This window comes from Coturnix japonica, chromosome 8 (assembly GCF_054131305.1).
Source record: "Coturnix japonica strain WE chromosome 8, WE-NBRP24, whole genome shotgun sequence".
Classification (NCBI taxonomy): domain Eukaryota; kingdom Metazoa; phylum Chordata; class Aves; order Galliformes; family Phasianidae; genus Coturnix; species Coturnix japonica.
In genome coordinates, this window is record NC_140670.1 from 5,241,650 (window position 1) to 5,266,297 (window position 24,648).

At 47.5% G+C, this 24,648-nt stretch overlaps 2 protein-coding genes across 10 annotated transcripts; one reads left to right on the forward strand and one right to left on the reverse strand.

The window, feature by feature from the left end:
* Window positions 1-1,686: 1,686 nt before the first annotated feature.
* On the forward strand, window positions 1,687-16,448 carry PAPSS2 (3'-phosphoadenosine 5'-phosphosulfate synthase 2). 6 transcript variants are annotated; one of them, XM_085553846.1, is made up of 14 exons: window positions 1,687-1,736; window positions 2,254-2,360; window positions 8,774-8,879; window positions 9,922-10,157; window positions 10,803-10,941; window positions 11,207-11,325; window positions 11,442-11,555; window positions 11,983-12,094; window positions 12,519-12,539; window positions 13,287-13,492; window positions 13,658-13,793; window positions 14,593-14,861; window positions 14,955-15,184; window positions 15,411-16,448. In XM_085553846.1, exons 8-14 carry the CDS (start codon window positions 12,043-12,045, stop codon window positions 15,550-15,552), a joined length of 1,056 nt encoding a protein of 351 aa, XP_085409972.1. In that variant the 5' UTR covers window positions 1,687-1,736; window positions 2,254-2,360; window positions 8,774-8,879; window positions 9,922-10,157; window positions 10,803-10,941; window positions 11,207-11,325; window positions 11,442-11,555; window positions 11,983-12,042; the 3' UTR covers window positions 15,553-16,448. The 6 variants fall into 6 exon arrangements, with proteins under 6 accessions (XP_085409972.1, XP_085409973.1, XP_015721636.2 ...); XM_085553847.1 differs by lacking the exon at window positions 12,519-12,539; XM_015866150.3 differs by lacking the exon at window positions 2,254-2,360.
* A 299-nt stretch (window positions 16,449-16,747) lies between these two features.
* Window positions 16,748-24,433, reverse strand: ATAD1 (ATPase family AAA domain containing 1). Of its 4 annotated transcripts, none has more exons than XM_015866166.3 (11): window positions 24,318-24,433; window positions 23,751-23,938; window positions 23,147-23,322; window positions 22,933-23,031; window positions 22,524-22,644; window positions 21,694-21,894; window positions 21,189-21,295; window positions 19,392-19,481; window positions 19,095-19,145; window positions 18,185-18,321; window positions 16,748-17,909 (listed from the first exon to the last, which is right to left on the reverse strand). In XM_015866166.3, exons 3-11 carry the CDS (start codon window positions 23,306-23,308, stop codon window positions 17,789-17,791), a joined length of 1,089 nt encoding a protein of 362 aa, XP_015721652.2. In that variant the 5' UTR covers window positions 23,309-23,322; window positions 23,751-23,938; window positions 24,318-24,433; the 3' UTR covers window positions 16,748-17,788. The 4 variants fall into 4 exon arrangements, with proteins under 4 accessions (XP_015721652.2, XP_015721653.2, XP_085409975.1 ...); XM_015866167.3 differs by having other exon boundaries at window positions 24,278-24,416; XM_085553849.1 differs by lacking the exon at window positions 24,318-24,433 and adding an exon at window positions 24,137-24,281.
* Window positions 24,434-24,648: the final 215 nt, after the last annotated feature.

The following is a 24,648-nucleotide window of genomic DNA, read 5'->3' on the forward strand; positions in this document are numbered from 1 at the left end:
TCTTCGATGAAACGTGAAACGAAGAGTGATGCAACAAATGCAGATAACATTGCCCTGTTCACCATCTCACTGATTGATATCTGAGGAAGACATGGAGCTGTTACACTGCACTTAGTGCTATATATATGTGTGTGTGTGTATATATATTTATCCAGCTAAGCAAACAAAAGAAATTACCTAAAAATAACCCTTACAGGAAATTAAGGTGTGTAATTAGTTCATCAGAGATAGTTACACATCCTGCTGTGTCCTTATAGAGCACAGCCACAAATACAATGACAGCTGTGTTTAATCTGGAATCGCTGTTGTTTTCCCCAAGATTTCTTGCTTTGCCTGCCATCTCAACATAGATTTGACCACTTTTGATGACAAATTTATTCAGATCCACACGTAAAGATGAGATGCCTGCTCTGGGACTCTGATTTGGAAATGGCATCAAGTCATTTCTGAGCACCAGCTGAACAGACCAGGCAGCTTTAGTCAAGTTTGGCTGCCGCTGTGCTTGAGGGAGAGCTCAGCAACACCCATTTGCTGTTCACTCCCAGGCTTTGTCATCTAGCGTGTCCTTCTCCTGATGTCCTCAACAGGACGAGGCATAGCTTGTGTCCTGGTTGGGCAATGGTCGTGGGAGGGTTCCTTCCACCCTGCCCTTGTACCAGGGGCATAATCTTCCCGTGGATGATGTGTTGATGCTCGGTTGTCTGCTCTTCCAGCCATGCTGTATTGTTTTTATGGCAGGAACTTAATCTGCAGCGGGACAGCTGGGGAGAATCAATCTGATCTCAGAAGCCATCTGAGAAAAGGCATGAAATGAGAGCGGTTAAAATGTCACCTCGGTGTTATCAAGTCAAATTAATCCCACATGTAATGCAATGAGTTTAATTGGAATTACACCATGGATTAGCGCAGCTATCGCACTGTAACAGCTGTGTGACTTCAGGAGTTGGTTGAGCAGGTGTTCCTTGCCTCCTTTCATCTTTCCAGCTTCATTCCTTCACCCCCAAGTCATCCCTGCTCCTCTGTCCTCACACTGGGCCCCACTCCTCCATCTGAGGGTTGTGCATCCCCAGGGTACGTGGAAGAATCCGAGCAATCACACGCAGAATTATATATCCACTGTGAGCGTTTCTTCTTGTACCACTGGCTTGCAGGTCATCCCAATGGAGCTGTGTGGTTTCCCTCCGCTGGGTCAGTGCCTGTCCTCTGGTTTGGCAAAGTCCTGGGCTCTGAGCTTTTTATAACAGTGGAAAGTTCCATGGGTTAGTCGTGGATTTTCTGAACAGGCGTGGTATTCACCCGATGGGTTTTGCACAGGAGTCCACTGCCTTCTTAAGCATTTCCAGAGTGAACTGGGCCAGCACTGAGGGATCAATGCAGAGACTTTCACACTCCCGTTATCCTTCAGAGTGATCCTGTAGCTGCTGGTCTGTGTGCAGTCCCAGTCCTTCCCTTTGCTGTCCCCCTCCCTGGACGCACCTCGCAGCGCAGTGCCGGGCCGAGGCGTTCCCTTGTGCCGCCCGCTCCTCGCCGGGCACGGCCCGGGACCGCTCCTCCTCCGTCCCCCGCCACGTCGGTGGCTGCAGCGGGAGGAGGAGACGGAGGAGGGCTCAGGTCGAGAGGGGCCGGCCCGGGGCCGAGCTACGTGTCGCTGGAGCCCTTATATCCCGCCGCTGCCCGCCGGGCCCTGCCCTGCCCCTTGCTGCCCGCCCGGCACCATGTTCGGCAGCCAGCACACGGTAGGGCCGCGCTCCGCCGCGGGGCCGCTCCCTCGGGGCTCCCGGAGCCGCTGAGACGACGGCCCCGCTCGGCTTTCGGTTGTGGGGACTGGGACAGGGGTCGGTTTATGGGCCGTAGCCCCGGGCATCGCGGCGTTCTCGTGGCCGGCTGCAGCGCGCTCCGAGCCGCCCCTCCGCTCCCCCCGCCCCGGGCAGGAGAACGATCTTCATCAGCCGGGCCGGTCTTTGTACCCTGCTGTCAGAGGGATGCTGGGCTGCCGCCTGACAGCTGTGGGCGGAACGCTGCGCACCCAGCCTGCAGAACGGGGCTCGCCCATCCCGGGGCTTTGCCATGGGTCCCCGTCAGCGATGCGGGCGGACGGGGTGGTGTCGGTGGGCTCACACCGCGGGTCCGGAGGTTCCGCTGCCAAAGGGAGAAGCGAGCGGCTGCGGGCACGGCTCGGGGCTGGAGCGAGCGCCGTGTCACCTGGCTGGCTGAGCCCCTGTCAGCACAGTCCTTCTTTTTCTCCTTCCTTAGCCTGCTTCTTTCCGTCCTCCTTTCCTGTTAAAATCCCCGTTGCTACCACTTCTTGATGGTGTGGGTGATGCGTTCATCTTCCTCCTGCAGGAGCTGAGGCTTTTCAGGTACGCTCCGGGGTGAGAATGGATTCTTGCAGTTTAATTCACTGCAGTACATCAGAAATGGGTTTGGTAGGTGACACTGCCTAGAAATGCACAGTGGTGCAGCTACAAGGTGAGCTGACACGACACAACTGCACTCCCCATTTCCTACACTGAGTGCCCATAAGCCTGCTGCTTATAACACGTATTCACCCTGCACGGTGCATGGACTTAGAGGTTATATTCACCTAGCAGACATTTGTTAATGTGAGCTTACGGTAAGATGCAAAGAAAGACCTCATTGCCAGGGGGCAGTGCTTATTCCCGACCCCTCTCGCAGGTGACTTTAGGAGAGAAAGAACAATCTTTAATGGCGACCTTATATAAGCCTCCTGTGTGCCCATATGGTGAAATCTTACTCTCAGGAGTAAACGTGCCTTCAAGTAATTGCAGTGAGTAACGTGGAGCTGTGGAACAGCCCTTATTTATTACACAGTGCAGCATTCATGGCTCAGTAGCTCTTTGAGTCCCGACGAAAGAGCAGCTTGTTCTCCCTACACCTGCGGCACTGCAGGTATTTCCTCTGCTTGGTTCCCCTCTGCACTGAGCAGTGTTCTTACAGCAAGCAGAAGGACACAGGCAATGCAGTGTAACCCAGGAGGCAGGCCCAGCCCACTGTGTCCTTAGGGACCATCTGCTTGCCAGGGCAACCGGCTGCACATCTCACTCCTTCAACAAAACACCAGTGTGTGGAAAGCACAGCTCAAAATTCCTTGTGGATCCGAGGTGTTTGGTAAGAGTGCAGGAGACTTGGCTGAACACAGCTGGGAGCATCACGCGTGTGCTGGGCATAGAGCAGGCGCCCAGGTTTCTCCTTGGATATCCTTACAGATGCTATGGGCAGAATGAAAGCCAATAGCGAAACCTCCTTCTTTGGGGTAAGTGCTGCAAGATTAGATGACAGCAATGAGGAAACATGAAGAAAGGGTCATTTTTTGTCCCTAAGAACTGATTTCAGTGCAGCCACAGGGCAGAGTTCAGCTGGACAGCGGTATCACAAGCCGTGCAGTAATGTTTGTACAGCTTTATCGTTCTGGTTGGGAACCAATGTGAAATAAGCAAAAAGAGGTTGTAAAAATCTTTTTTGTCTGCTTTTTTTTTTTTTTTATCCTGCCTTAAATATAAAGAAATGGACTGAGGGACCTTCATATTCTTCTGAGGGTGTTTATATTGAGAGCAGCTGTGCAGAGCTCGTTGAGCAGATGCTGATGTGTATCCATCAGGACTGGGCTTACAGCTGTGATGTGCTTTCTGAAACACGCTCGTTGCACTATGATAGTGAACAATGACCATTTGCTTGTTGCATGCTCAGGTTGCCTGATACACCTTGCATTGTTTTATGTCACTTATTTGATTTCTCTTGCCTTTGAAGTTCAAGGAGATGCCATGAGACCATCACAGTATGTTGTTGTTTCAACTTCTGTTGCTTCTTACAGCTCTCTCTCTGTTTCTAAATCCTTTGCTGTTAAATGTTCTCTTCTTGGTCTGTTTTCTCGCCCTGCTGTTTCACTAACTGGTGCTGTTTTGCAGGGCTGCCAGCATAGCAGCCACTAGCTGTGAAGCACTCTCTGTCCTATGAAAGCAGCACTGTTCGTTTGGGGGAATTTCATTCAAGAAAGGCCAGAAAAAGTTGCAGGCTCCCAAATCTGAATGGCTCTTTCTTTCCACGGGAGGTTGTTGAATCACCCAGGGGATGGGGAACAAAGTGATCAGTGTGGTCCAGCCCCAGGAGCTGCTTTTCTGCAGGGCGAGTGGTCCCTGCCTGAACGGCCCCACAGGGTTCGTCATTTTCCTTCCCATAGGGACAAGTGGCTTATTTGTTCTCCTGCTGCCTGAGCCCTGGCTCAATAGCATCCTGCCTCATCTGTTCTTCAGGCAGCACCAGTGAAGTCATGGAGAAGCTGGCAGCCAGTTACAGCCTGTGCCAAAACCCATCGTTCAGACATAGGTTTTCAGCTGTGTGCATCTTGGGCAGCTCCTGCAAGAGATTTCAGGCCATACAGGGAACAGTTTTGAAGACCCCGAGCTATCCAAGCATGTGCACTGCAGCTGCGAGTTAGATTTAGGTCACAAGGATTTTGTTTTTCCTCGGGATTTTTAAGAGAATATTGGCATACTTGCATTTTTTGTACTGGGCTGATGTTGATCCTGGAGGGTATTTTTAAGTAGCCTTTAAAAATGAAAAGACCTTTTCTATCTGAAATCTGGTCTTTTAGATAAACTTGCAGCTGTACGTGCCCACAAAAGATAAGGGGTTTAGGGCCCGTGTTAATACTTCTCTAATGATATCTTCTGCCTTGAACTTGGACTTTGATTGCAGTGCTCGTACACTTTGGTACTTTAAAAGCCCTTTCAGAGTGATGTTTGTCACGTGATGTGGATTATTAGTTATTACTTTACTGTTAGCGTGAGTGTGGTGACTAACAATTAATCTCAGCTTTAGCTCTGAATCACAGCTGTGGGAAGTGAGAAATAGCTCCTTAATGGCCTGGCAGCTTAGTCAGTTTTAAGTGAAAATTTACTCAGGGTGCATCATTAGCAGGAGGAGGGAGGCAAAAAGAAGGAGGGCCAAAGAAACTCTGGATATCATGAAACGGGACATTGGTGATGGGTGGACTGGATGGTCTTGTAGGTCTTTTCCAACCTTGGTGATTCTGTAGAATGCCAGGACATTAGGGTTTGCCCATCGGGATAGTTTTGCTGCCATTTGTGCAGCCTCCCATCCTGATTTGTTTGCTTATAGCTTGGCAGAGCTACAGCTGTTGGTGTTGAGAGTCTTATCAGCTGAGCCAGTGCCAAAGCATGATGGCCTGTTTGGAGAGCAGAGCTTGGGAGGGAAGGCAACCGAGAGACAAACTTGATTTGAAGGGAGGTGAACATGGCACGGGGGGGACAGTATTGCACCCAAGGGAACGGCATGGGGCTGTGCCAAGGGAGGCAGGCAGGGCAGGAAGCCTTGATCCCAGAACCTCCAACCTGGGGAACACAGTTATGAAGCCTGGATCATGCAGTTGGTGGTGTAGGTGGCATGGCAAATGGTGTCCCGGTGAATGCAAGCTCCCATCTGTGACCTGAGGTACCAGATGGTGCCTTGCAGCCTCGCAGTGCTTCATAGGCCTAATAATCCTTGATTCTTTCCTTCAGTTTATCTATTGATTTTTTCAAGCCAAGTGAACTCTTGGCCAGTCTGGCATCGAGTTCCATTGAACCGTGTCCTGTGTTGCAGTCCTGTCTGACTGTCCCAAACTATTTGCACTTTGCAAATGTTAGGTTTTGAAACAGAAAATGCCACTCTGAAGTCAAGGACGTGCAGACTGGATGACACCAGACTGAGGACTGGGCCCCAAATGAGGTGGGGATGGGTAGTGTTGGAGGTGACACCGAGCCCCAAGCAGCCCCTACTCACATCTGGGCACAGAGCCTTTGTTGTGGAGAAAGTCATAATCCTCATGTGTTTTATGTAATTTTGCACATCCAGGAGTGGTGGCAGGTGCTGCTAAAGTGGTGGGAATGCTCAGGCCTCTTTCAGCCGCAGCCCCATTGCTCTGGGGGCAAGTGGCCTTGGGTCCTCAGCTTTTATCTTTTCAGCCCATTGTCTCAGTATTCTGTAGAGGAATGGTGCAAGAGGACTGGTTCTTTCACGGCAATAAGTGTTTTAAAGCTTGGTGAAACTTGACGTGCCTGCAGATGTTCTGCAGCTCCCACTGCTTAGGAACTTACTGAAGCTTCTCAGAAGTCACGGGACTCCTTTCCTGCAGGAATACAGCTGCTGTCTGTGGCAGCAGGGCTGAACTCTGATGGGCTGAGCTCAGCCTGTGCTGGTTGGGAATTGCAGGAACCATCATTATTTGATGTGTGAATCCTGACTGTTACCTACCCTGTGGCTTCAGAGAGAGAGCTTTAATGCCCAGCCCGCTGCTTTGAAGTTATATTGTCATGAAATCAGAGCATGATTGCGAGGTGACAGGCCTGTATTGAGCCAGATTTATTGTTTAAGATTGTATAAAACCTGATTGTGTCCACCTCAAATGCACAGATGTACCAGAAGAAGAGTGTTTTAGCAGCATTCAGAATTAGGCTCTTCCTAAGAGCTCAGAAATTCCTATGTGTTTAAGAGCACTTTGGCTAGGCTTGCCTTGAAAACTATGTGTGTTAGCAAAGTTTGGCATTTCAAACATCTGCCTGCAAGCTGAAAGCCTGCTTGTTTCAGGTAGCTGGAGCTCTCTGCTGGGCCCCTGACCATCTCTGTGCTACGTTCCTGGCAGGGACAAGATGTTGTCGCAGCAGTGCCAGGACAAGCAAGCAGCAAAAGCAGAGCTTGCTAAGGGCCACGTGTGGTCTGCTTGGGTCTGTGAGAGCACTGAAGAGCCTGCTCTGGTGGTTGGTGACCCTGCTCATGGCAGGGGGGTTGAATCTTTGAGTTCCTTTACAATCCAGGCCACTCTGCAACTCTATGAAGAAGGATGGGAACCCAGTTTGGCAGCCTGCCTGGTGTGAGTGAATGCTGGCACCCCCAGCAGGATATTTAGTGACCCAGTGCTGTGTTACTCAACTAAACCTTATTATTTTGTAACATCCTTATGACTGCCTGAAGCCAGTGCTCCATCCTCCAAGTCCAGCTGTGGCAGTGGGGTCCTGGCATGTGAAGCAAGCAGAAATTTCCAGGGTAATGCTGGCTCTCTGGGGGTTTTTCCTGGGAAAGAATAGAGGCAGTTTTGAAACACTTATTGCCAGAGCCCCTTTTCAGCAAGTTACGCTGATGTTTGGGAAAAGTCAGTAGTTTTTAGGTTGCAGGAATTAAGTCAGGACTTCAGAAACTCTGAGGTTTCTCCATCTTCTTTGATTCTGATTGTGAAGGTGAACCATCAACAAGCAAAACTCTCCTTTTCATGTTCTTCCTCCTTTGGTATATGGTGGCTTTTCTTTTCTGCAGCAAAGGACTCTCGCACAGAAGGGTTTTCCCCTGTGGTGGTGATGGACTCTTGTCGTCAGTGCATCCATCCTCAGGGGCAGCCATGGGAATTGCCCTGGAAGAAGAGATTTTCTACTTAAGTAGGAGACCCAGAAACACAGCTTGTATGCATTGAGTTCTGCTCATAGGACACAACCATTTTTTCCTTTCAGTAAGATGGCAGAACGTAGGAGAGGCTTTTAAAACTTAGATCTGTCCCTGTAGGCTTAAGAGTGTTTGATTTCAGGTGGTGTGCTGTGCTGCTGATGGCAAAGACTGGGGTTAGTGTGAGTCCTGCTGTTTATGAAGTGTAACACTGGGGATGTCTTGCCTCTTTAGCAGTGAAATTGCTCATAACATAGGAGCAAAATAGGAGGGATCTGGTACAAGCAGGTAGCAGCGTTCTGGAGTTAGAATCACACACTGGCTTGGGCTGGAAGGGACCTTGAAACCCACCCATTTCCAACCCCTGCTGTCAGCAGGAATGCCACCCACATCTGGAATTGCTGCTGGGTCACTTTCCCAAGCTCCAGAAGATGCCACTGTGAACAAAAAAACCTGCTCCAAGATGGGCACGGTGCAGATTTGCAGCAGCGTCTGCTTTAAAGATAATAACCTCATGATGTCAGCCAGGTAGGAACGCGTTAGCACAGACGTTATCGTAGTCCCTGTCGTGCTGGCTGGATTGATGCCTTGCAGAACCACATTGCAAGGACATCAGCGTGCTGCCGGGGTTCCTGCTTACACAGGCGGCAAAAGGGTGTAGAAAGGATATTTTGAGTGTGGGGCTTTCATTTCTCTGTGCTGAAAACCTCCGTTGCCTGCAAAACACCAGCTCTCCAGTGAGTCCTTCTGCCTTTGCTAAATCGGGCTAAAATGTTAATGACTCAGAAAGCAGAGGAAAAACAGGCTATTCTGCAAATACGTTTAAAGTAGAACTTTGTCTCCCATGTCTTTTTCTTTTTGTTCTTTTTCTTTTTAAATCTTGTAAAAAAACCCTTCTCTGACACATAAAATCTGATCCCTTCCCCGCTGTGACTTCAGATGGAGAAATATTTACATAGCGTGACACAAACTGTGGGAAAGCCCAGCCCTGCACCAAAGACTTGAGGGGGATGAACCTGCATCAAGCAGAATATGGCTAGGGGAGAAAATAGTTTTGTGTTTGGAGTCCTGCTGGGACTTTTCCTTTCCCATAACTGACACCAAAGGCAAATATTATTCTCACTGTTAGGTCAGTTTTCTTCCCATTTTACCATGTTGGTCGTAGCATTTTCCTGTACAGCAAAGTTCTCAGCACTTGCTGCAATGGCTTATACTGATTTTCAATGAATATACTTGTCTTTTCTGTCCCGGCTGAGATTTTCTGTTACATGGAGTGCAGCAGGGTAACAGAAGCATTTTGTTTCACTCTGTTTTCCTTTAGGGATCAACCAATGTGGTTTACCAAGCCCATCACGTCAGCAGGAGTAAGCGAGGACAAGTTGTCGGTACCAGGGGTGGATTCCGTGGCTGCACAGTTTGGCTAACAGGTATTTTCACCCACATCACTGCACACACAAGAGCTGCATGGACAGATGAGGAGGATGGCTGCCCCTGAATAGGGCTTTTATAACTTTTCTAGCTGTTTCTGGGGCATCCATTTACTGTCTCCCTTGACTGAACACGTAGAAAGCCCTACACATTGCTCTTGGTGTTCCAAGGTGAGGAACCCTTGGCTCAAACTCACCCAGCCCCTGGCAGCAAAATGCACCCAAGATTGTCCAGAACAGCACTCGGAGATTTTCATCCTGGCTCAATGGAAAGTTCATGGGGGCATGTAGGTTTCCTGTGTTTCAGTGAGTAGCAGAACAAGTTGGTCTTGCCTGAAAAGGAAATGCAGACAGCGAATCGTGCCAAAAGTGATTTCTTGCACAGCATTTCATGCACCTTCTGATCTGCTGCCTTTCTCTTCTGCTTTGAAAAACAAACTCGAGATCTGGGGCCCAGGGAGCATTTATTTTCTCCCCACTGACATTTACACAACTCCCTTTTTTGATACTCGTCCAGGTGTTTCTCTGCTTGTTAAGTATTGCTTTTCTCTTTGACTGACAGAAGATGTTGCAAGACGTGAGTGGAAGGGTTTGTAAAGCCATTCTGACTCACCACATCCATGTGTTTGCTGAACACTGGAATAAAGCACATCTCTGTTTTGTTCTCCTCTTTGATCTTGGAAAGGAGGCCCGCACCTGATCTGTTTCAACATCATTTCTGAAGCCAAAAAGTCCTATCTGAGGCAATTCCCTTCTTTATAGTATCAATTAAGTACCCTGTATGTGAAAAGTTTTAACTTCTTTGACTGATGATTATTCTTTGAAGTATACAGTGGTGTCCTATCTTCCTGCCCGTTGACTTCTAAGAGACCACGTGGGAGGACATTACATGGACTGTATAGATTAGATGTGTGAGTGGACAAAGCTGGGTTGGGATGCATCCATCTCACTTCGGACTGATGACTTGCTGCTGGTGCCCCCCAGCCATCCTGTTCCTGAGCCTCACTTTCAAACCAGGACCTCACTTTGCTCTCCCCAACAGGCCTTTCTGGAGCCGGTAAGACAACCATTGGCTTTGCTCTGGAAGAGTACTTGGTCTCTCATGGCATCCCCTGCTATTCCCTGGACGGCGATAATGTTCGGCACGGCTTGAATAAAAACCTGGGCTTCTCAGCTGGAGACCGCGAGGAGAATATCCGCCGCATCGCAGAGGTGGCCAGGCTGTTTGCTGACGCCGGGCTTGTCTGCATAACTAGCTTCATTTCTCCTTTCTCAAAGGTAAGCTGTGTGCATCATATTCCATTCTTGGCTGAGCTGCTTTGATCTCATGAACACTCCTGGGAAAGATGAGTTTGTGTAGAGGACCTTCTATATGTGCCACCAGATGCTCCCGTGTCTTCTTTTCTATTCTGTGCACAAGACTAAACACCATCAGTAGTTTTCTGGAGTGCCGTTTGACAATGATTTTGCTTTTAATTGCATTCAGAATTGGTTAAAAGCTCGGTGACATTTGAAATCTCATTGTGTAGGCTCCTACTGTTCACCTTGTAGGGAGAGGAAGCATAAAATCAATAGCATGTCATAGTGCCATCAATATTCTATTTGAAGAGGTTATTGTATTTTTGTGCTTCCTGAGAATACCAAATGTCTGACAGTATCAAGCCAACACAAACAGTTGCTTCTTTAACACAGAGCGGATAATTAATCACATCCTAATTTTGTCTGTCCTTCTTAATGGAGAGGTCTTCTAAAGTAGCTTCAAAGGGGGTAACGGGAATAAAAGCCCTTATTAAAATAGGTTTTAATGGAATAAATCTATACCAGAAAGTGATTTACCTCTGTCAAACTTCAGGAAACATCAGGGCGTAGGAAGGTGCTTATTGCAATGCAGCATGAACCATTTCCCCCCCTTTCTTCTCTCAGGACCGTCAGAATGCACGGAAAATTCACGAGGCTGCTGGGTTGCCTTTCTTTGAAATCTTTGTGGATGCTCCTCTAAATATTTGTGAAAGCAGAGATGTGAAGGGCCTGTACAAAAAGGCAAGAGCCGGAGAGATCAAAGGTATGGAAGAATGAGCTCTTAGTTTGCCTTTTGCTTTCCAAAGCTTTGGATAGTTAATCTTCGCAGCTCTGCACATAGAAAATCTCCAGGTCAGTTCATAAAGGCTCTTTGTGGCACACAGGGGTATCCTGTTTCCTTAATCTCACTGTCACAAGTGTCACAGTGCTGAGTATGACTGAATGCTCGTTGGTTGTTTGTGTAGCGTGGACTCTAGGGCATGGAGTATTATATTAAATATGTTTGGTTTGGGTTTAATTGTCAATAGGATTCACGGGGATTGACTCAGACTATGAGAAGCCCGAATCTCCTGAACTGGTGCTGAAGACAAACATTGCCTCAGTGTCGGAATGCATCCAGCAGGTCGTGGAGCTCCTGCAAACACAAGTAGGTCACTCATTTTTACCACCACCACTGTCAGCTTGTAAATCTGACTTCACATTCTGGGTTCTTGGTGTGCATTTACAAACCAACATTACCATTGCTCTCTCTCTATCTTTCAGAACATTGTGCCCTGCGCATCAGTTAAGGACGTTTTGGAGCTATTTGTACCCCAGGATAAACTTGATGCTGCCCGAGCTGAAGCAAACGCGCTGCCATCCGTGGAGATCACAAAGGTATGGCCTTGTCAGAACGCTGTGCTGTAACTCAGTCCTTTTGCTGTTTGAAGGGCTGAAGCTTCATTCAGTGCCTTGTTCGTACAATAGTGGAATGGTTAGGGTTGGAAAGGGTCTTAAATCCCATCCAGTTCTGACCGCTGCCATGAGCTGATACACCTCCCACTAGATCAGGCTGCTCAGGGCCCCTTCCAGCCTGGCCTTGAGCACCTCCATGGACAAGGCATAAGTCACCACCTGTCCCAGAACCTCGCTGCTGTCTGAGTACAGAATTTCGTGTGATCTAAGCCATCACACCAACACACAGCACCACATTTTCCCCTTTAGGAACATCCTTTATTTAATGCAGTGAGACTGCTTTCCCAGCAGAAGAGAAGGAAAAGCAGAATGACTTGGTGACACAGAGCCATCTGGGTTTGTTTTGTAGCTGGATCTGCAGTGGGTACAAGTGCTGAGCGAAGGCTGGGCCACGCCACTGAAGGGCTTCATGCGCGAGGCAGAGTACCTGCAGGTCATCCATTTCGGCACGCTGCTGAACGGTATGGGCCCACCTTCCTGTTCACTCTGTATGTATGTCCACAACATACGTATGTGTGACTCATACCGTGCTTTGTTCTCCTGGGGTAAATAAAGATGCGAACCTCAAATCAGGGGAGGCTGAATTTCAAGCGGGAGCAGGGGGCAGCTGCTCCTTGGAAATGAGGCCAGAATCTGATTTTGCTTTGTTTTTTTTTCTTATTTTCATATCTCCCCATTACCTTACTCTAAAATAAATCAGATTTAGCTAGTAATTAGCTTTAATTAGCCAGGGGTCTTTTTGTCTCCGGAAGAGGCAAATATATTCAGGCAGTGCAGGTCAGTTCCTGAGTCTGAGTCAGGTTTTCACTGAGTTGCTTTGATTCTGCAGACTGTAACGGGTGCCTGTGAGTGTTAATTATCTTAATTATGTTTGTGTTCTCCCAGGAAAGAATCCCTCTATAGCTGGTATGTATATAACCATCCTTAGGTTATATGGAAATCACTATAATTAGAGTTTCTGCTATTGAAATGATGAAGTCTGGACACAAGCACGTCTTGTTTATGATTCAGCTGGTTACCCTGCATCCTACTGACCGGTCCTCACAAATATCACACTCCTTTTGTAATCATTTACCTCCACTGGAGTGATTTTTATGAGCATCTTGCATTTGGAAGTGTACAATGGAGATCCTCAGCTTGCGGGTTTCATAATCCAGCTGACTTTATTGACTGATCACTGGTTAGTTATATATAAAATAGATGTAATGTGTATATCAATATTTAAATAATAACATATTTAATAAGATTATTCAATTGACTTCATAGATTTGATTGGTTCATATGCAACAATAGTTATGGGTACCCAATTACTCATCAAGGTGCTTGAAAATTGCTGCCTGTCAAATGAACGATGCCTGGTCATGAATTAAAGCAAATGGAAACATTTAAAAAAGATTAAGCAAAAAAAAGTCAAAATCCTCCAATTAAGAGTCTCAGGTCCAATGTGATTTCTGTCAGATCCAAGTGAATCAGTGATTGATGATCTGTTTGTGAATGGCAACCCATGAAAGGGACTGATCTCAGTGCGCTAATGCTGGCGGGTCCAAGTGCACCCCAGCCTCTCCCACCATCCCTCTGTAGTCCATCCCAAGTGCCAAGAGGATGCTGCTTTGGGTCTTTGGAGAACACTGACTTCCACCCTTCTCTTTGCAGACGGTGTCGTCAACCTGAGCATCCCTATTGTGCTCCCAGTCTCAACAGAGGACAAGCAGCGGCTGGAGGGCTGCACGGCGCTGGCGCTCAGCTACGCGGGTCGCAGGGTGGCCATTCTCAGGGACCCTGAGTACTTTGAGCACAGGAAGGAGGAGCGCTGTGCCCGCGTCTGGGGCACCACCTGTGCCAAGCACCCGCACGTCAAGGTGGGTCGGTCCCATCCCTGCTGCTGGAAACCTGGGCAGAGTCAGAGGTGTGCACAGGGTTTCCATGTTGTTAGCCCTTCAGGCCTAGCTCCTCTTGGAGGGTCATCACTTCTCGAGCATGCAGGAGGACTGAATGCTCAAGCATTACATTCATGTCATTCACAGATGGTGATGGAGAGTGGAGACTGGCTGGTGGGGGGAGACCTCGTCGTGCTGGAAAAGATCTGTTGGAATGATGGCCTGGACCAGTACCGCTTGACACCGCTCCAGCTTAAGCAGAAGTTCAGAGAAATGAATGCTGGTGAGTGCAGGGGGGGGCTGCCTAAGGGCGTAGGCTGAGAGGTAGGAAGTGTTGTGCACCCTGAGGTCAATTGCTTCCTTGTCAATTCCTGTTTCTGAGCACCAGAGGGGTCTGTGTGGACAGCCCTGGCCAAGGAGCATCTCTGCAGAGTGCAGCCGTACGTGGAGCAGCCAAACCTGGGAGCTCTGTTCTGTAGCTCTGGCATTATAATTCGAGTCATAAATCTTCTGTTATACTTGACAGCTCAGGCTCTTCCTCATCTCTGCCACCCCAGACACAGCCTTTGTAGTGTTCCTGCAGGATCAGTGCATTAGGGCTAATTAGGTTTCATGTGCTAAATATGATGTTAACTACTTGTACCCTCTCCTGCCACACTGTGCAGCAGTATCACAGCGTCCCAGCAGCAGATCCCAGCCCCCTAAACACTTGTTTCATTGCTGTGTTCAGAGGGGAAGAGGGTATTGCCTTTGTGAAAGTGACATTGTGAGGTTGCGGAGGTGACAGATCACTTATGGAGCCAGGAAACTCCTCAAGGATTTGGATTTGTGTCCAGTGCCAAACAGAAACAAGGCAGAATTGCTGATCGGACTAAAATGAGCCCCAAAGGAAGGATGTGCAATGAAAATAAATGTGACAGAGCAATCGAGAACTTGCCTATTTAAGGTCTGTTTCATGTGAAGATAGGACAGCGGATCTGCGCCTGTCTCCTGACTGTGTCAAAACGTACAGAGCATTTAAAAGAGGCAGAGCAGAGTGAAGCTGAGCGCAGGCCTGTGACCCTCTCACTTTCCTGTTTCAGATGCTGTTTTTGCATTCCAGCTGCGCAACCCCGTGCACAATGGGCATGCCCTGCTCATGCAGGACACGCGGCGCCAGCTCCTGCAGAGGGGCTACAAAAACCCTGTGCTGCTCCTGCACCCCCTGGGCGGGTGGACCAAGGATGACGACGTCCCGCTGGAGTGGCGGATGAAGCAGCACGCGGCGGTGCTCGAGGAGCACGTCCTGGACCCCAAATCCACGATTGTTGCCATCTTCCCTTCTCCCATGCTCTACGCCGGTCCCACGGAGGTAAGGGAGCTGTTGGATGCTGCTGCACGCAAGGTCTGGCTGGGCAGGAGCTCCCTGCTGTTGTGCTCAGCGCTCCCTGTCTCTCCTTCCCAGGTGCAGTGGCACTGCCGGGCTCGCATGATCGCAGGCGCCAATTTCTACATCGTGGGGCGCGATCCTGCGGGCATGCCTCACCCCGAGACCAAGAAGGACCTGTATGAGCCCACGCAGGGAGGGAAGGTGCTCAGCATGGCGCCGGGCCTGACGTCAGTGGAGATCATCCCGTTCCGTGTAGCAGCTTACAACAAAGTGAAGCGAGCTATGGATTTTTATGATCCAAAAAGGTAATGTGAGCACCGCGGTCTTCTTTTCTTTAGCCTACGCAGCTGTGGGGAGGCATTTCACCACAGCTCGTTTGGAGAATGCATCTCCCTCAGGAGACAGTGCTGCTGCTGATAGGAACCTCAGCACAGGATGTTGCTGGTGGGGAGGTGGCACTAGGAGCTTGCAGCTGCTTTGGGACAGCTCGGGCTGCTTGGCTGACCTCACCTATTCTCTGTTTTGCTGTAGACACGATGACTTTGACTTCATCTCAGGAACGCGCATGAGGAAGCTCGCTCGCGAAGGGGAAAACCCACCCGATGGCTTCATGGCCCCCAAGGCTTGGAAAGTGCTGACTGAGTACTACCAGTCTCTGGAAAAAAAGAATTAACTCTGCTTCTCCTCCTAGGAATACTTGTATTAAGAGTGAGCGATGATTGATTGATTCCCTATGATAGAGATCAGCTACATGGCATTTTCACTATTCTGACTTGTGGGACTTTCCTGCCCGGATCAGAGTAGTTTTTAATAATCAGAAATACTTTGAACTGACTGAGTCCTCCTCCCCTCAGAGCTGGAGGAGGAGGGCAGCCGGCCCTTTGCTTCCAGGCTGGTGCAGCTCCAGGATGCCTGCTGCAGTGTTGGATGGGGCCAGCTGGCTCGTTTGGTGCTGCTGGAGACACTGGGGCTGATCTGTGCACCTGCATGGAGCAGAAGCAATGAAGTGTCCTGCCTTTACTCCTTGCCCAGTGCTGCCCCAAGAGAAGGGAGCAAGGAGTGGTTGCTGCTGGCCCTCAGTGCTTGGATCCATTTGCTGCTCTTGAGGTCGTGCCTTAGACAACGTTTGCTAACAGTGAGACTTTCTAGTGCCTTTTTATGAACAGCACACAAGCACCAGTGCCTTCCACACTCACACAGGCCCTCTGGCAGGGACCTGGTAGATAAAAGCAAGATGCCAATGTTTAATTGCAACGTTGGCCATTTTGACGCAGCAGTTAAAGCTGTTGTCTCTCATCCCAAAAGAATCAAGCAATGCAAGACAATGTGTTTAATCCAGACGGTCACAGCAAAAGGCGATTGTTGTATTGTTCTTTTTAAAATAGCATCATATGCCAATTACCTCTGATTAAAATCATGTGGACTAGGGTTTTTTTTAGTGTATTTATTAAAGACATGAGACTAGAATTTGTACCTCAGCGGATGCATCTCCTGATCTAATATATTCTGACCTTGATACTCTGAGACACTCACTTTTAGTACAAATAAATATTTATATGTGTAAAGCAATGCCTGCATTGTGATTGTTGGCTTATGTAGGTGGATGAGGCCTGGAGGAGTCCTTGGAGAAGCGAGAATGGTTGAGCTGCAGGAACAACTATCCCTTGGGGCAGGTCACCCCACATGCCACACCCCTCCATCTTGTAAATCCACAGGATGCATTACAGGCACCTTGTAAAGGCACACTCCGAAGAAGGAAGTAATGTAGCTGCCCTTGGGTCGGACCATTGTGATGATGCACAATTATTAAGAGAGAATTCAACAAGTGAGAACCTCCCAACAATAACTTCACCAAAACGCTTTGTCACTTTCCGTTTCAACCCTTTGCCTTTATCACTACGTAGCGTTACATGAATTGACCGAACCGTTACCAACACGTACAGCAGAACATGGCCAAAGAATATTTATAAACCTGAAACTGCCTCCTCGTTGTCTTCGGTTTCGCACGGCGGAGCAGGTGGCAGAGCAAAGCAGCACAGAGCAGCTCCCCTCACCATGGCACAGTGGTTCAGTGCAGCAGTGCCTCTTCCAGACATGAAATAGCAGTGGGCCGCCATGGTGACATGTAACTCATCAGAAGGACCTCTACACGGTGGGGCTTAAGGAAAGAGCAATTAAAGAGCAATTAAGCAGACTCTTAATTAAATCACATTGATGGGGAAAAATAACAATAAGAACAGCATTAAAATGCCTCCAAAAGCATAATTCATACAAAAGAAAAAAGTATTCCAACATTTTGTACAGTAGTTTCTAACTTTACTCAATGGCACCAGGTTTCAAGTGATGATGTGAAAAAAAACACACCAGTAACATTTCCAATTTGCCCTCAAAGTTATTCTACAAGCAGAATTTCTACCTGCTGCTTGAAGGAAGAAGTGAGCGTGAGCTGAGTATCAATGTATCTATACATCTTCTGATTTGGCTTCAGTCAAGAAGTAGAAAAGATTTTCCATACTCAAGTTATCTACATATTATGTCTACGTATAAAAAAAGAAGTGTGGCTATATACATGTAATACATACACACAGCCCAGCAGCAGTCGGCCGCTGCCCTCAAACCACACGAGAACCTGCTTTAAGGCTACACAGTGCATCCAGAAGGGACGAGACACAAGCAGTTGCTCTTGGTCTGAGCTGTAATTGTTCCACTTCGTGATCTATTGTTACATCTCTAGTTGTGCATAACAAGAATTCCAATAACTTAGCATTTGCTGTATAAAAACAATGCCAGAAACAGAACTCCCCCTTTCCAAGGAGTATCCCCACTCCCAGCCCCTTATGTTGCTTTCGTTAACTGATTACAGAATACAAATCACATCACATCAGAAACAGCAAGCGCGCCCCTTAGCCTTAATCTATAATGACGTGCATCAGGTCATCGTGAAGCGTGGCCTTCTTTGATTTCCTCATCTTCTCAATTGCCCTGTGGAGATCCTGCTGTTGCACGGGCCGGATTTCATCTTCATCGTGGCTTCAGGATAAAGAGAGAAAATCAAAGAGAGTCATTGGGGTGATGTGTGGCACCGAGTCAAACAAAGAGAAGTAATCTCTGAGAGCAGCAGCTCTGACTCTGAAGCAGCATTACCCTTAGATTGTGTCCCTGTCTGTGCAATTGGTCTAACTGCAAGCATGGGAGATAGTCAGAGGAACATCACAGAGCACAGCTCCACGTGTACAAGAGCATATGTAGCACCAAAAGCCTTCCCAAGTGCTGCGTAGCTATTGTAACAGAATAAAGGCACGTACTTCTCTTCTTCGCAGGCAGAATTAACATATTCCCTGACACAGAGGAGAGCCGCGTCCCGGCACATTTCTTTCAGATCACTTCCTGAGAATCCATCAGTCTCTTTGGCGACTTGGAGGAGATCTACGTGCCTGTCCACCTGTCCAGGAACAAGAGAAAAGAGCATGGAAACCCTGCAGACATTACTTTGTAATCAATGGTTCTATATCCAGATGGAGGCTGGTAACAAGGAGTGATCCCCAGGAGTCTGTCTTGGGACTGGTGTTCTTTAACATCGTTATCAGTGACATAGATAATGGGATTGAGTGCACCCTCAGCAAGTTTGCTGATAACATGGAGTTGTGGTGTGGATACGGCAGCAGGAAGGGAAGCCATCCAGAAGGACTTTGATCAACTCGAAAGGTGGGACCTTGTGAAACTAATGAGGTTCAACAAAGCAAAGTGCAACATTTTGCATTTGGTTTCAGGAGAATCCCAGGTATGTATAATGACTGGGAAAAGGATTCCTTATGAATAGCCCTGTAAAGAAGAACTTCCCTTCCAGGTGCTTGGTCTACATTATGCTCTTTCAAGGCCACATTCAGAGGCTGTTTGAGGATTCCCTTCAATGCCATAAGAGCAAGGTGCTTGAACTCACAGGCCCAGAAGTCCAGGCAAAGGATCTGCATACAAAAGCAAGGTGGCCTGTTATTTTCCTCACTGGCTCTCACTTAAACCAAGAGGGAACTCTACTGCTTCAGTCTGACACCACACTTGAGAGTACAAAAGATTCCTAGGTTATAATCAGGAATACTCTGGTAGATCATTGCTACCTTATCTCAAGAAAACCAATTACAAAATATTTGCAACAATCTGCATGTGCTCACAACAACAGTATTATAGTGAATTAACCATGAAGAGGAGTCTACTTACATTTTCATTCTTCAGAATTAGCTTCAAGATGGCTTCTCTTTGTTTCAGAGCCTTAAACAAGAGATTAAAGTTATTGGAAAACAAAAATAAACAATATCCACATCAGTCTTGCACTAAGTGGGATTTTGGTTCAATTTCAGTGATAAAATCTGATTCCTAATGGGAGACGTGAAACACAGCAAAGCTGCAATACTCCAGCTCTACCTCTTTGAAAACAATCAACAAGATACGTGCTTTTTGTGGCTGATAAAGCATCTGCCTGTTGCTAGTCCCCAGGCAAAAGTGGGCAGGACTTACAGGTTGGTTGATATGGAAGCGGGTCGGCATCCTTCTCATGATTGCAGAGTCAAGATCCTGAGGACGGTTGGTGGCTCCCATCACAATGACCTGCATACACAACACAACAGCTTATCCTGATACCTGACTTTAAAAGCATTATCACACTGCAATTTCAGAACAAGCAAACGTGACTCTTCCACACTTTATCAAGAACAGTAGATGTGTATAAGCCAAGTTCCACACAAGGAGAGTATTTACCTCGTTTGACTGGATGGCAGTTGTTAGTTTAAGGACAAATTTACTTCCCACTGACATCAATCTTGTATTCTCATTTGTTATTTTAAGTTATGTACATTGTAAATACTCAGTCACAACAGTGAAAAATGTCCGGAAAATAAATTTCCTATCAATAGAGCTTCCTGACACACTCCTGCTCCTTTGTCTGGGGTCACTGTTCTGCAACGAGCCCTGGCACCTCCTGCATCAGAGCCGCCCTGCCACCTAGAGGCTTCATTATATGGTGGCAAACTGCTACGCAGAAAAAGCCAAAAGGCTCGTTTTCAGCTGGGGCTCAGGCAGTCTGAACCACAGCTCTGTCTAAGCAGGGTTGTGCATGCAAATTCTGTGGGCCTGCCTGCGTGCTGATACAAGAGGCATCACTGCAGCCCTGCTGTGCTTCCTGAGGGTCTGTCAGGTCCCAGCGTTACACTCAAGGTAGTTTTCCCTCTGCACCAGGGCTAGGAGCCTTCACACAACTGGCTTTGTCAAACACAGGCTCCTCCAAGCACAAATGCAGCAACCAGGGCTTGCAGCTTTGAGCAGAGTAGCCCTGTTTCCCAGGTACTGAGCATTCAGATCCTGTCAGACTCAAGATGACAGCAGGTTCAGGCCAAAGCTGAAGATGCTTTTCAGCTGCAATCAGCAAAGGAACAAGCAGTGCTCATTATGGTGCTTTTACAATATCCTTCTAACACTGGCAATGTTTTGTACAGTAATAAAAGCCGAATTTAGTCCTCATTCAAAGGAAATTTGTTTGACAAGAATCAGACAAGCAACCCAAACCTCCTAAGTAAACATTGGTATGGAACAAAAGAGCCCCATGAGCTCACTGTCAGAAAAGAGATGATCCACATGTCAAAGCCGCTGCTTCAGGAACACTTCCCAAGCACGTCAAAGGGAGGAGCCCGAAATACTGGACCAAAAGAAAACACTCTTGCTAAAAAAGCTCATTGGAAACCTTTTTCCCCTGCTCGAAAGCAGAATATCTTCATAAAGATTATGGGAAGGGGGGATGGCACACAGGAACACAGGATGGAAACATGGCTCCGTTTAACAGGATTTATTTTGACAACAAAAGAATTTAGGGAACTTGATGCTGACTCAAAGATGAAGAACTTCACTCTAACACTTCTCTAAAGCTAATCTAACAAAATAACCTACCTGCAACTGAGGTGAATACTCACATTTTTAATACCTTTCCTGAAATCAAAGGTTCGCTTCACCTGATGAAAATTTTATTGGCAACCTGTGTTTCCAGCCAGTTCAAAATTCCCAATTTTGGAGCCTGAGTTTTAAAGCTGCATTATTGAGACTTAAGGACACTTCTGAAAGTAGCAGCACTAAATTGAAAACAAAACAGTGTTCTGAAGTAGAAAAAAAATTCCTTTATAGAATTCATTTCATTCCCATAATTACATGGGCATTCATGAACAGGTAGAGAAATTCTTTTGGCAATTAATACATGCAACCTGTTACCCCTTCCCAAATGATCCACAGCAGGAATGGAAGAATCCCACTGCTCTTCTCTCTGCTTACCTGGCAGCTGTAATCGGTGTCCAGGCCGTCCCAAAGACTCATGAACTGAGCTTTCATCATAGCTGTCGCTTCGTGGTCAGAGCTCGAACGGCTTCGCAAGAAGGAATCTGTATTAAAGGATTCAGCAAAGTCGTAAGCTTACAATTGAAATTACACTGTCTGATTGGTCACGTTCTTATGTAGAGATGGAGTCATTAGAAAACCCCAAAGCACAAGAGAACAGCAAGTTGCAGGACTGGTGTGAAGCAGGCTACGCAGAGCTCTTATTTAGGAGCTGCCTAAAGAACTTCCACCAGGTAGGAAACTCTTCATTTCCTGCACTAACACAAACAGAAACACAATTTTTCCTGCTTTGCCAGGATTACTTTTCAGTACCATTTGTATGACTAAATCTCACGTCACTACCATTCTTCTTAGGGAAAAGCTGACAATAGATCAATATAACCATCAACATGAACCTGCAGTTCAATGATATGCCTCTATCACAAAGTGAACAGATTTTTACCTATTTCGTCGATAAAAATGATGGATGGTTGGAGCTTTATAGCGAGGGAGAAAACGGCAGCAGCCAGTTTCTGAGACTCTCCGTACCATTTGTCAGTCAGCGTTGAAGGCTGAAGATTAATGAATCGACAACCCGCTTCCTTTGCTGTAGCTTTGGCGATCATGGTTTTACCACAGCCAGGAGGGCCGTAGAGAAGAACTCCTGCAAAAGTCATGGGTGTTAATGTCCTCTGGTTGCAATGCAGGAAACGTGCTTTGGCACAACAGACACGAGATTGTATTCCATCCAAATGTTGAGAGGAAGCCAAGTTGCACAGTGTATTCCATCATATCAAACACACTTAAGATATCCTTATTACAAGATCAAAACTAAGAGCACACAGACAAAATAGATATATCCATATACAGTGAAATTGAAAGACATTAGTCTGGAAGATGAGTGTTTTATTACCATGACTGTAAATGTTACGTAAGACTAAAAACATCTTTATTTCTTATAAGCATGATGGTAGACCTTGTTAACATCTTCAAGTTCACTAAGAAATCTTTGTACAGAGGGGTTTAGAAACAAAAAAGGAGCCCACAAACGTTTTAAACATATCATGCATAATTATATATGCATATCAAGCATAATTAATATGAAACATTCACTAGAATTTACTTTCATGGCAATAGAAGAGGGAAAACTGGAGAGTTTTCCCTGGCATCAGTCCTGTTATATGTTGGAGTTATCAGCCCACCTCCTCCTTTCTAAGTAATTCTAATGTGGTTTTGGTTGTTGTTATTGTCTTTTTAATACCACTACTGAAATTCATGACATATCCCTCTTACCTTTAGGTGGCTGTAAGAGCCTGGAGTTCTCAAACAAGTATTTCTTCTTGATGGGCAAGATGACAGTGTCTTTCAGATCTGTAATGACATCATCTAAGCCTGCAATATCATTCCAAGTTACCTGGTGTGGAAAAACAGTATTAGAAGTGATTTTAGTCCCCAGCAACAAAACATACTCAGAGATTTAAGTAGTGCTGGGCCTTAAACAAAAAACTAAACCAAACCAAAAACAAAAAACCCAAAGATTAAAAGTTCTTTTCCTAATGATGTCACCTTAGTTTTAAATTCCAGAATCAGTTTCTGTGTATTTCCATAAACACATGCAAATAATATCATCCAAAGAAAAAGAAATAACACCTTCCATGTCTGAAGTGCTTTAATAGGAATAAAATGGCAAACAATTTCTTACATGCATGCTTAATGGGTCGACGAGATGTGCAGCAATACTCATTTCATACTCAGAAAGCTTGACATTCTTCACTCCAATTTGTTTCATCAGCTTTTCAGCCTAAGGAATAAAACACCAAGAAACTCAATTCAAAACTACTGTTTGAATATGTGAATTGGAGTCAGATCTTCCACAGCCACAAGCTCTCTTTAAGTATTTCAGTGGCTAATCCTACCTGTTTCTGAGCTTCCACTTTTTGCTTTCTGGTAGGGTCGATGGCATCAACCATCCATTTAATGGTGAAGTACGTTACAGCACCAAATATTGTTAAGCGAAAGATCAATCCAACCACTTCGTTCCGGCTTAGGGGGCGTGAAAACGTTTCAGCGTGGACCATCCTGCCTCTCAATGCTAAATGCAAACAAAAGAGAGAAAAAGTTAGAGCTAAGAAAACACCTACTTTGTATTGAAACACCTTGTCAGACCTATTTCCACACTGATGTTGAGTGCTAAGTTCACAAAGCTACCAGGAAGTACCTCAAAAAAGGTAAAACGAAGCTGAGCTACGTAGGGCTGCAGGCAGTGACAGCGTGGTTTCACTTCTACTTTCAGTAAGCAGAGAACAAAGGGCAAGCATCAGATGGGGCCTAGCTGGACTGATGGCAAGAGAAACGGGTCCCAGCTTCAGCCTTAAGACATCGGCATTCCTTCTGGCCCTATAATACCTCCAAAGAAAGGCTGCCTCAGCGCCAGGTGCACATTGCCTTTAGGATTGAAACGTTATGTCTTGCGGACCTAAGAATGCTATGTCACGGGGATGTGATAACCACGATACTTACACGGAGAGCTCTGGGCCCTACGAGGAAGCTGAAGGGAAAGTCACCCGGATGCCAGGCACAAGAGAGATCCGCAGCTTGCATTAATCCCCCTGGGACACAGCTCCCAAGGGAAGGGCCGACTACTGCCAGCCCCGAAGCCAGAAAGTACAACACCTCCAAGTCAGGGCAACGGAGAGGCAAAATTCTCCCTAAAACACAGAAAAAAAGCCCTAAAAATCGCGCTCCATAGGCCTTCATCCACCTCCCACACAGCGGCGGGGCTCTGAGCTCGCCACAAGGGCAGCCCCACCTCCACCCGCCCCAGCTGACCTCCAGGGCACAGCTCAGCCCCACACTCCCCTTCCCCCCTTCATTCATCCCCATGTTGGCGGCCCGTTGTCACACACGGCCGAGCGCGGTGCCACGCGTGGCTCCCGTTCACCGACGGACGCCCCGAGGCCGCCCCGGGGCAGCGCGCTGGGCCCGGCCGCGCCGTCAAGGCCGCGCCGCCCTCCGTGCCCCCACACAGCCCCCAGAGCACCGAGTACCGGCGGCACGGCCGCGATCCGCGCACACACACACACTTACCCCGGGGCAGCGCCGAGCCACGCGCAGCCGCAGCGGGTCAAAGGAGGCGGCGGCGGCGCGGCCCGGTGCGGCAGGAGCCCAATGCACCATCCGGCCGGCAGCCGCCGCCCTGAAACAAGGTTCCGGCCCAGCCTCGGCTACTCACAGCGCTGGGACTGAGCGCCAGGCCGGGCTGCGGGCTCCATGGCCGGTCACACGGCGGTACAGTGTGAGATAAAGGAAATAATTGTAAATAAAGATGGTGGAAAATTCCCCCCCTGTAGTGGGTCTGTGTAGTGCTGATACATGGGCACAATGCAGTGAGCCGGGTGGGATATACCCCACATACCCC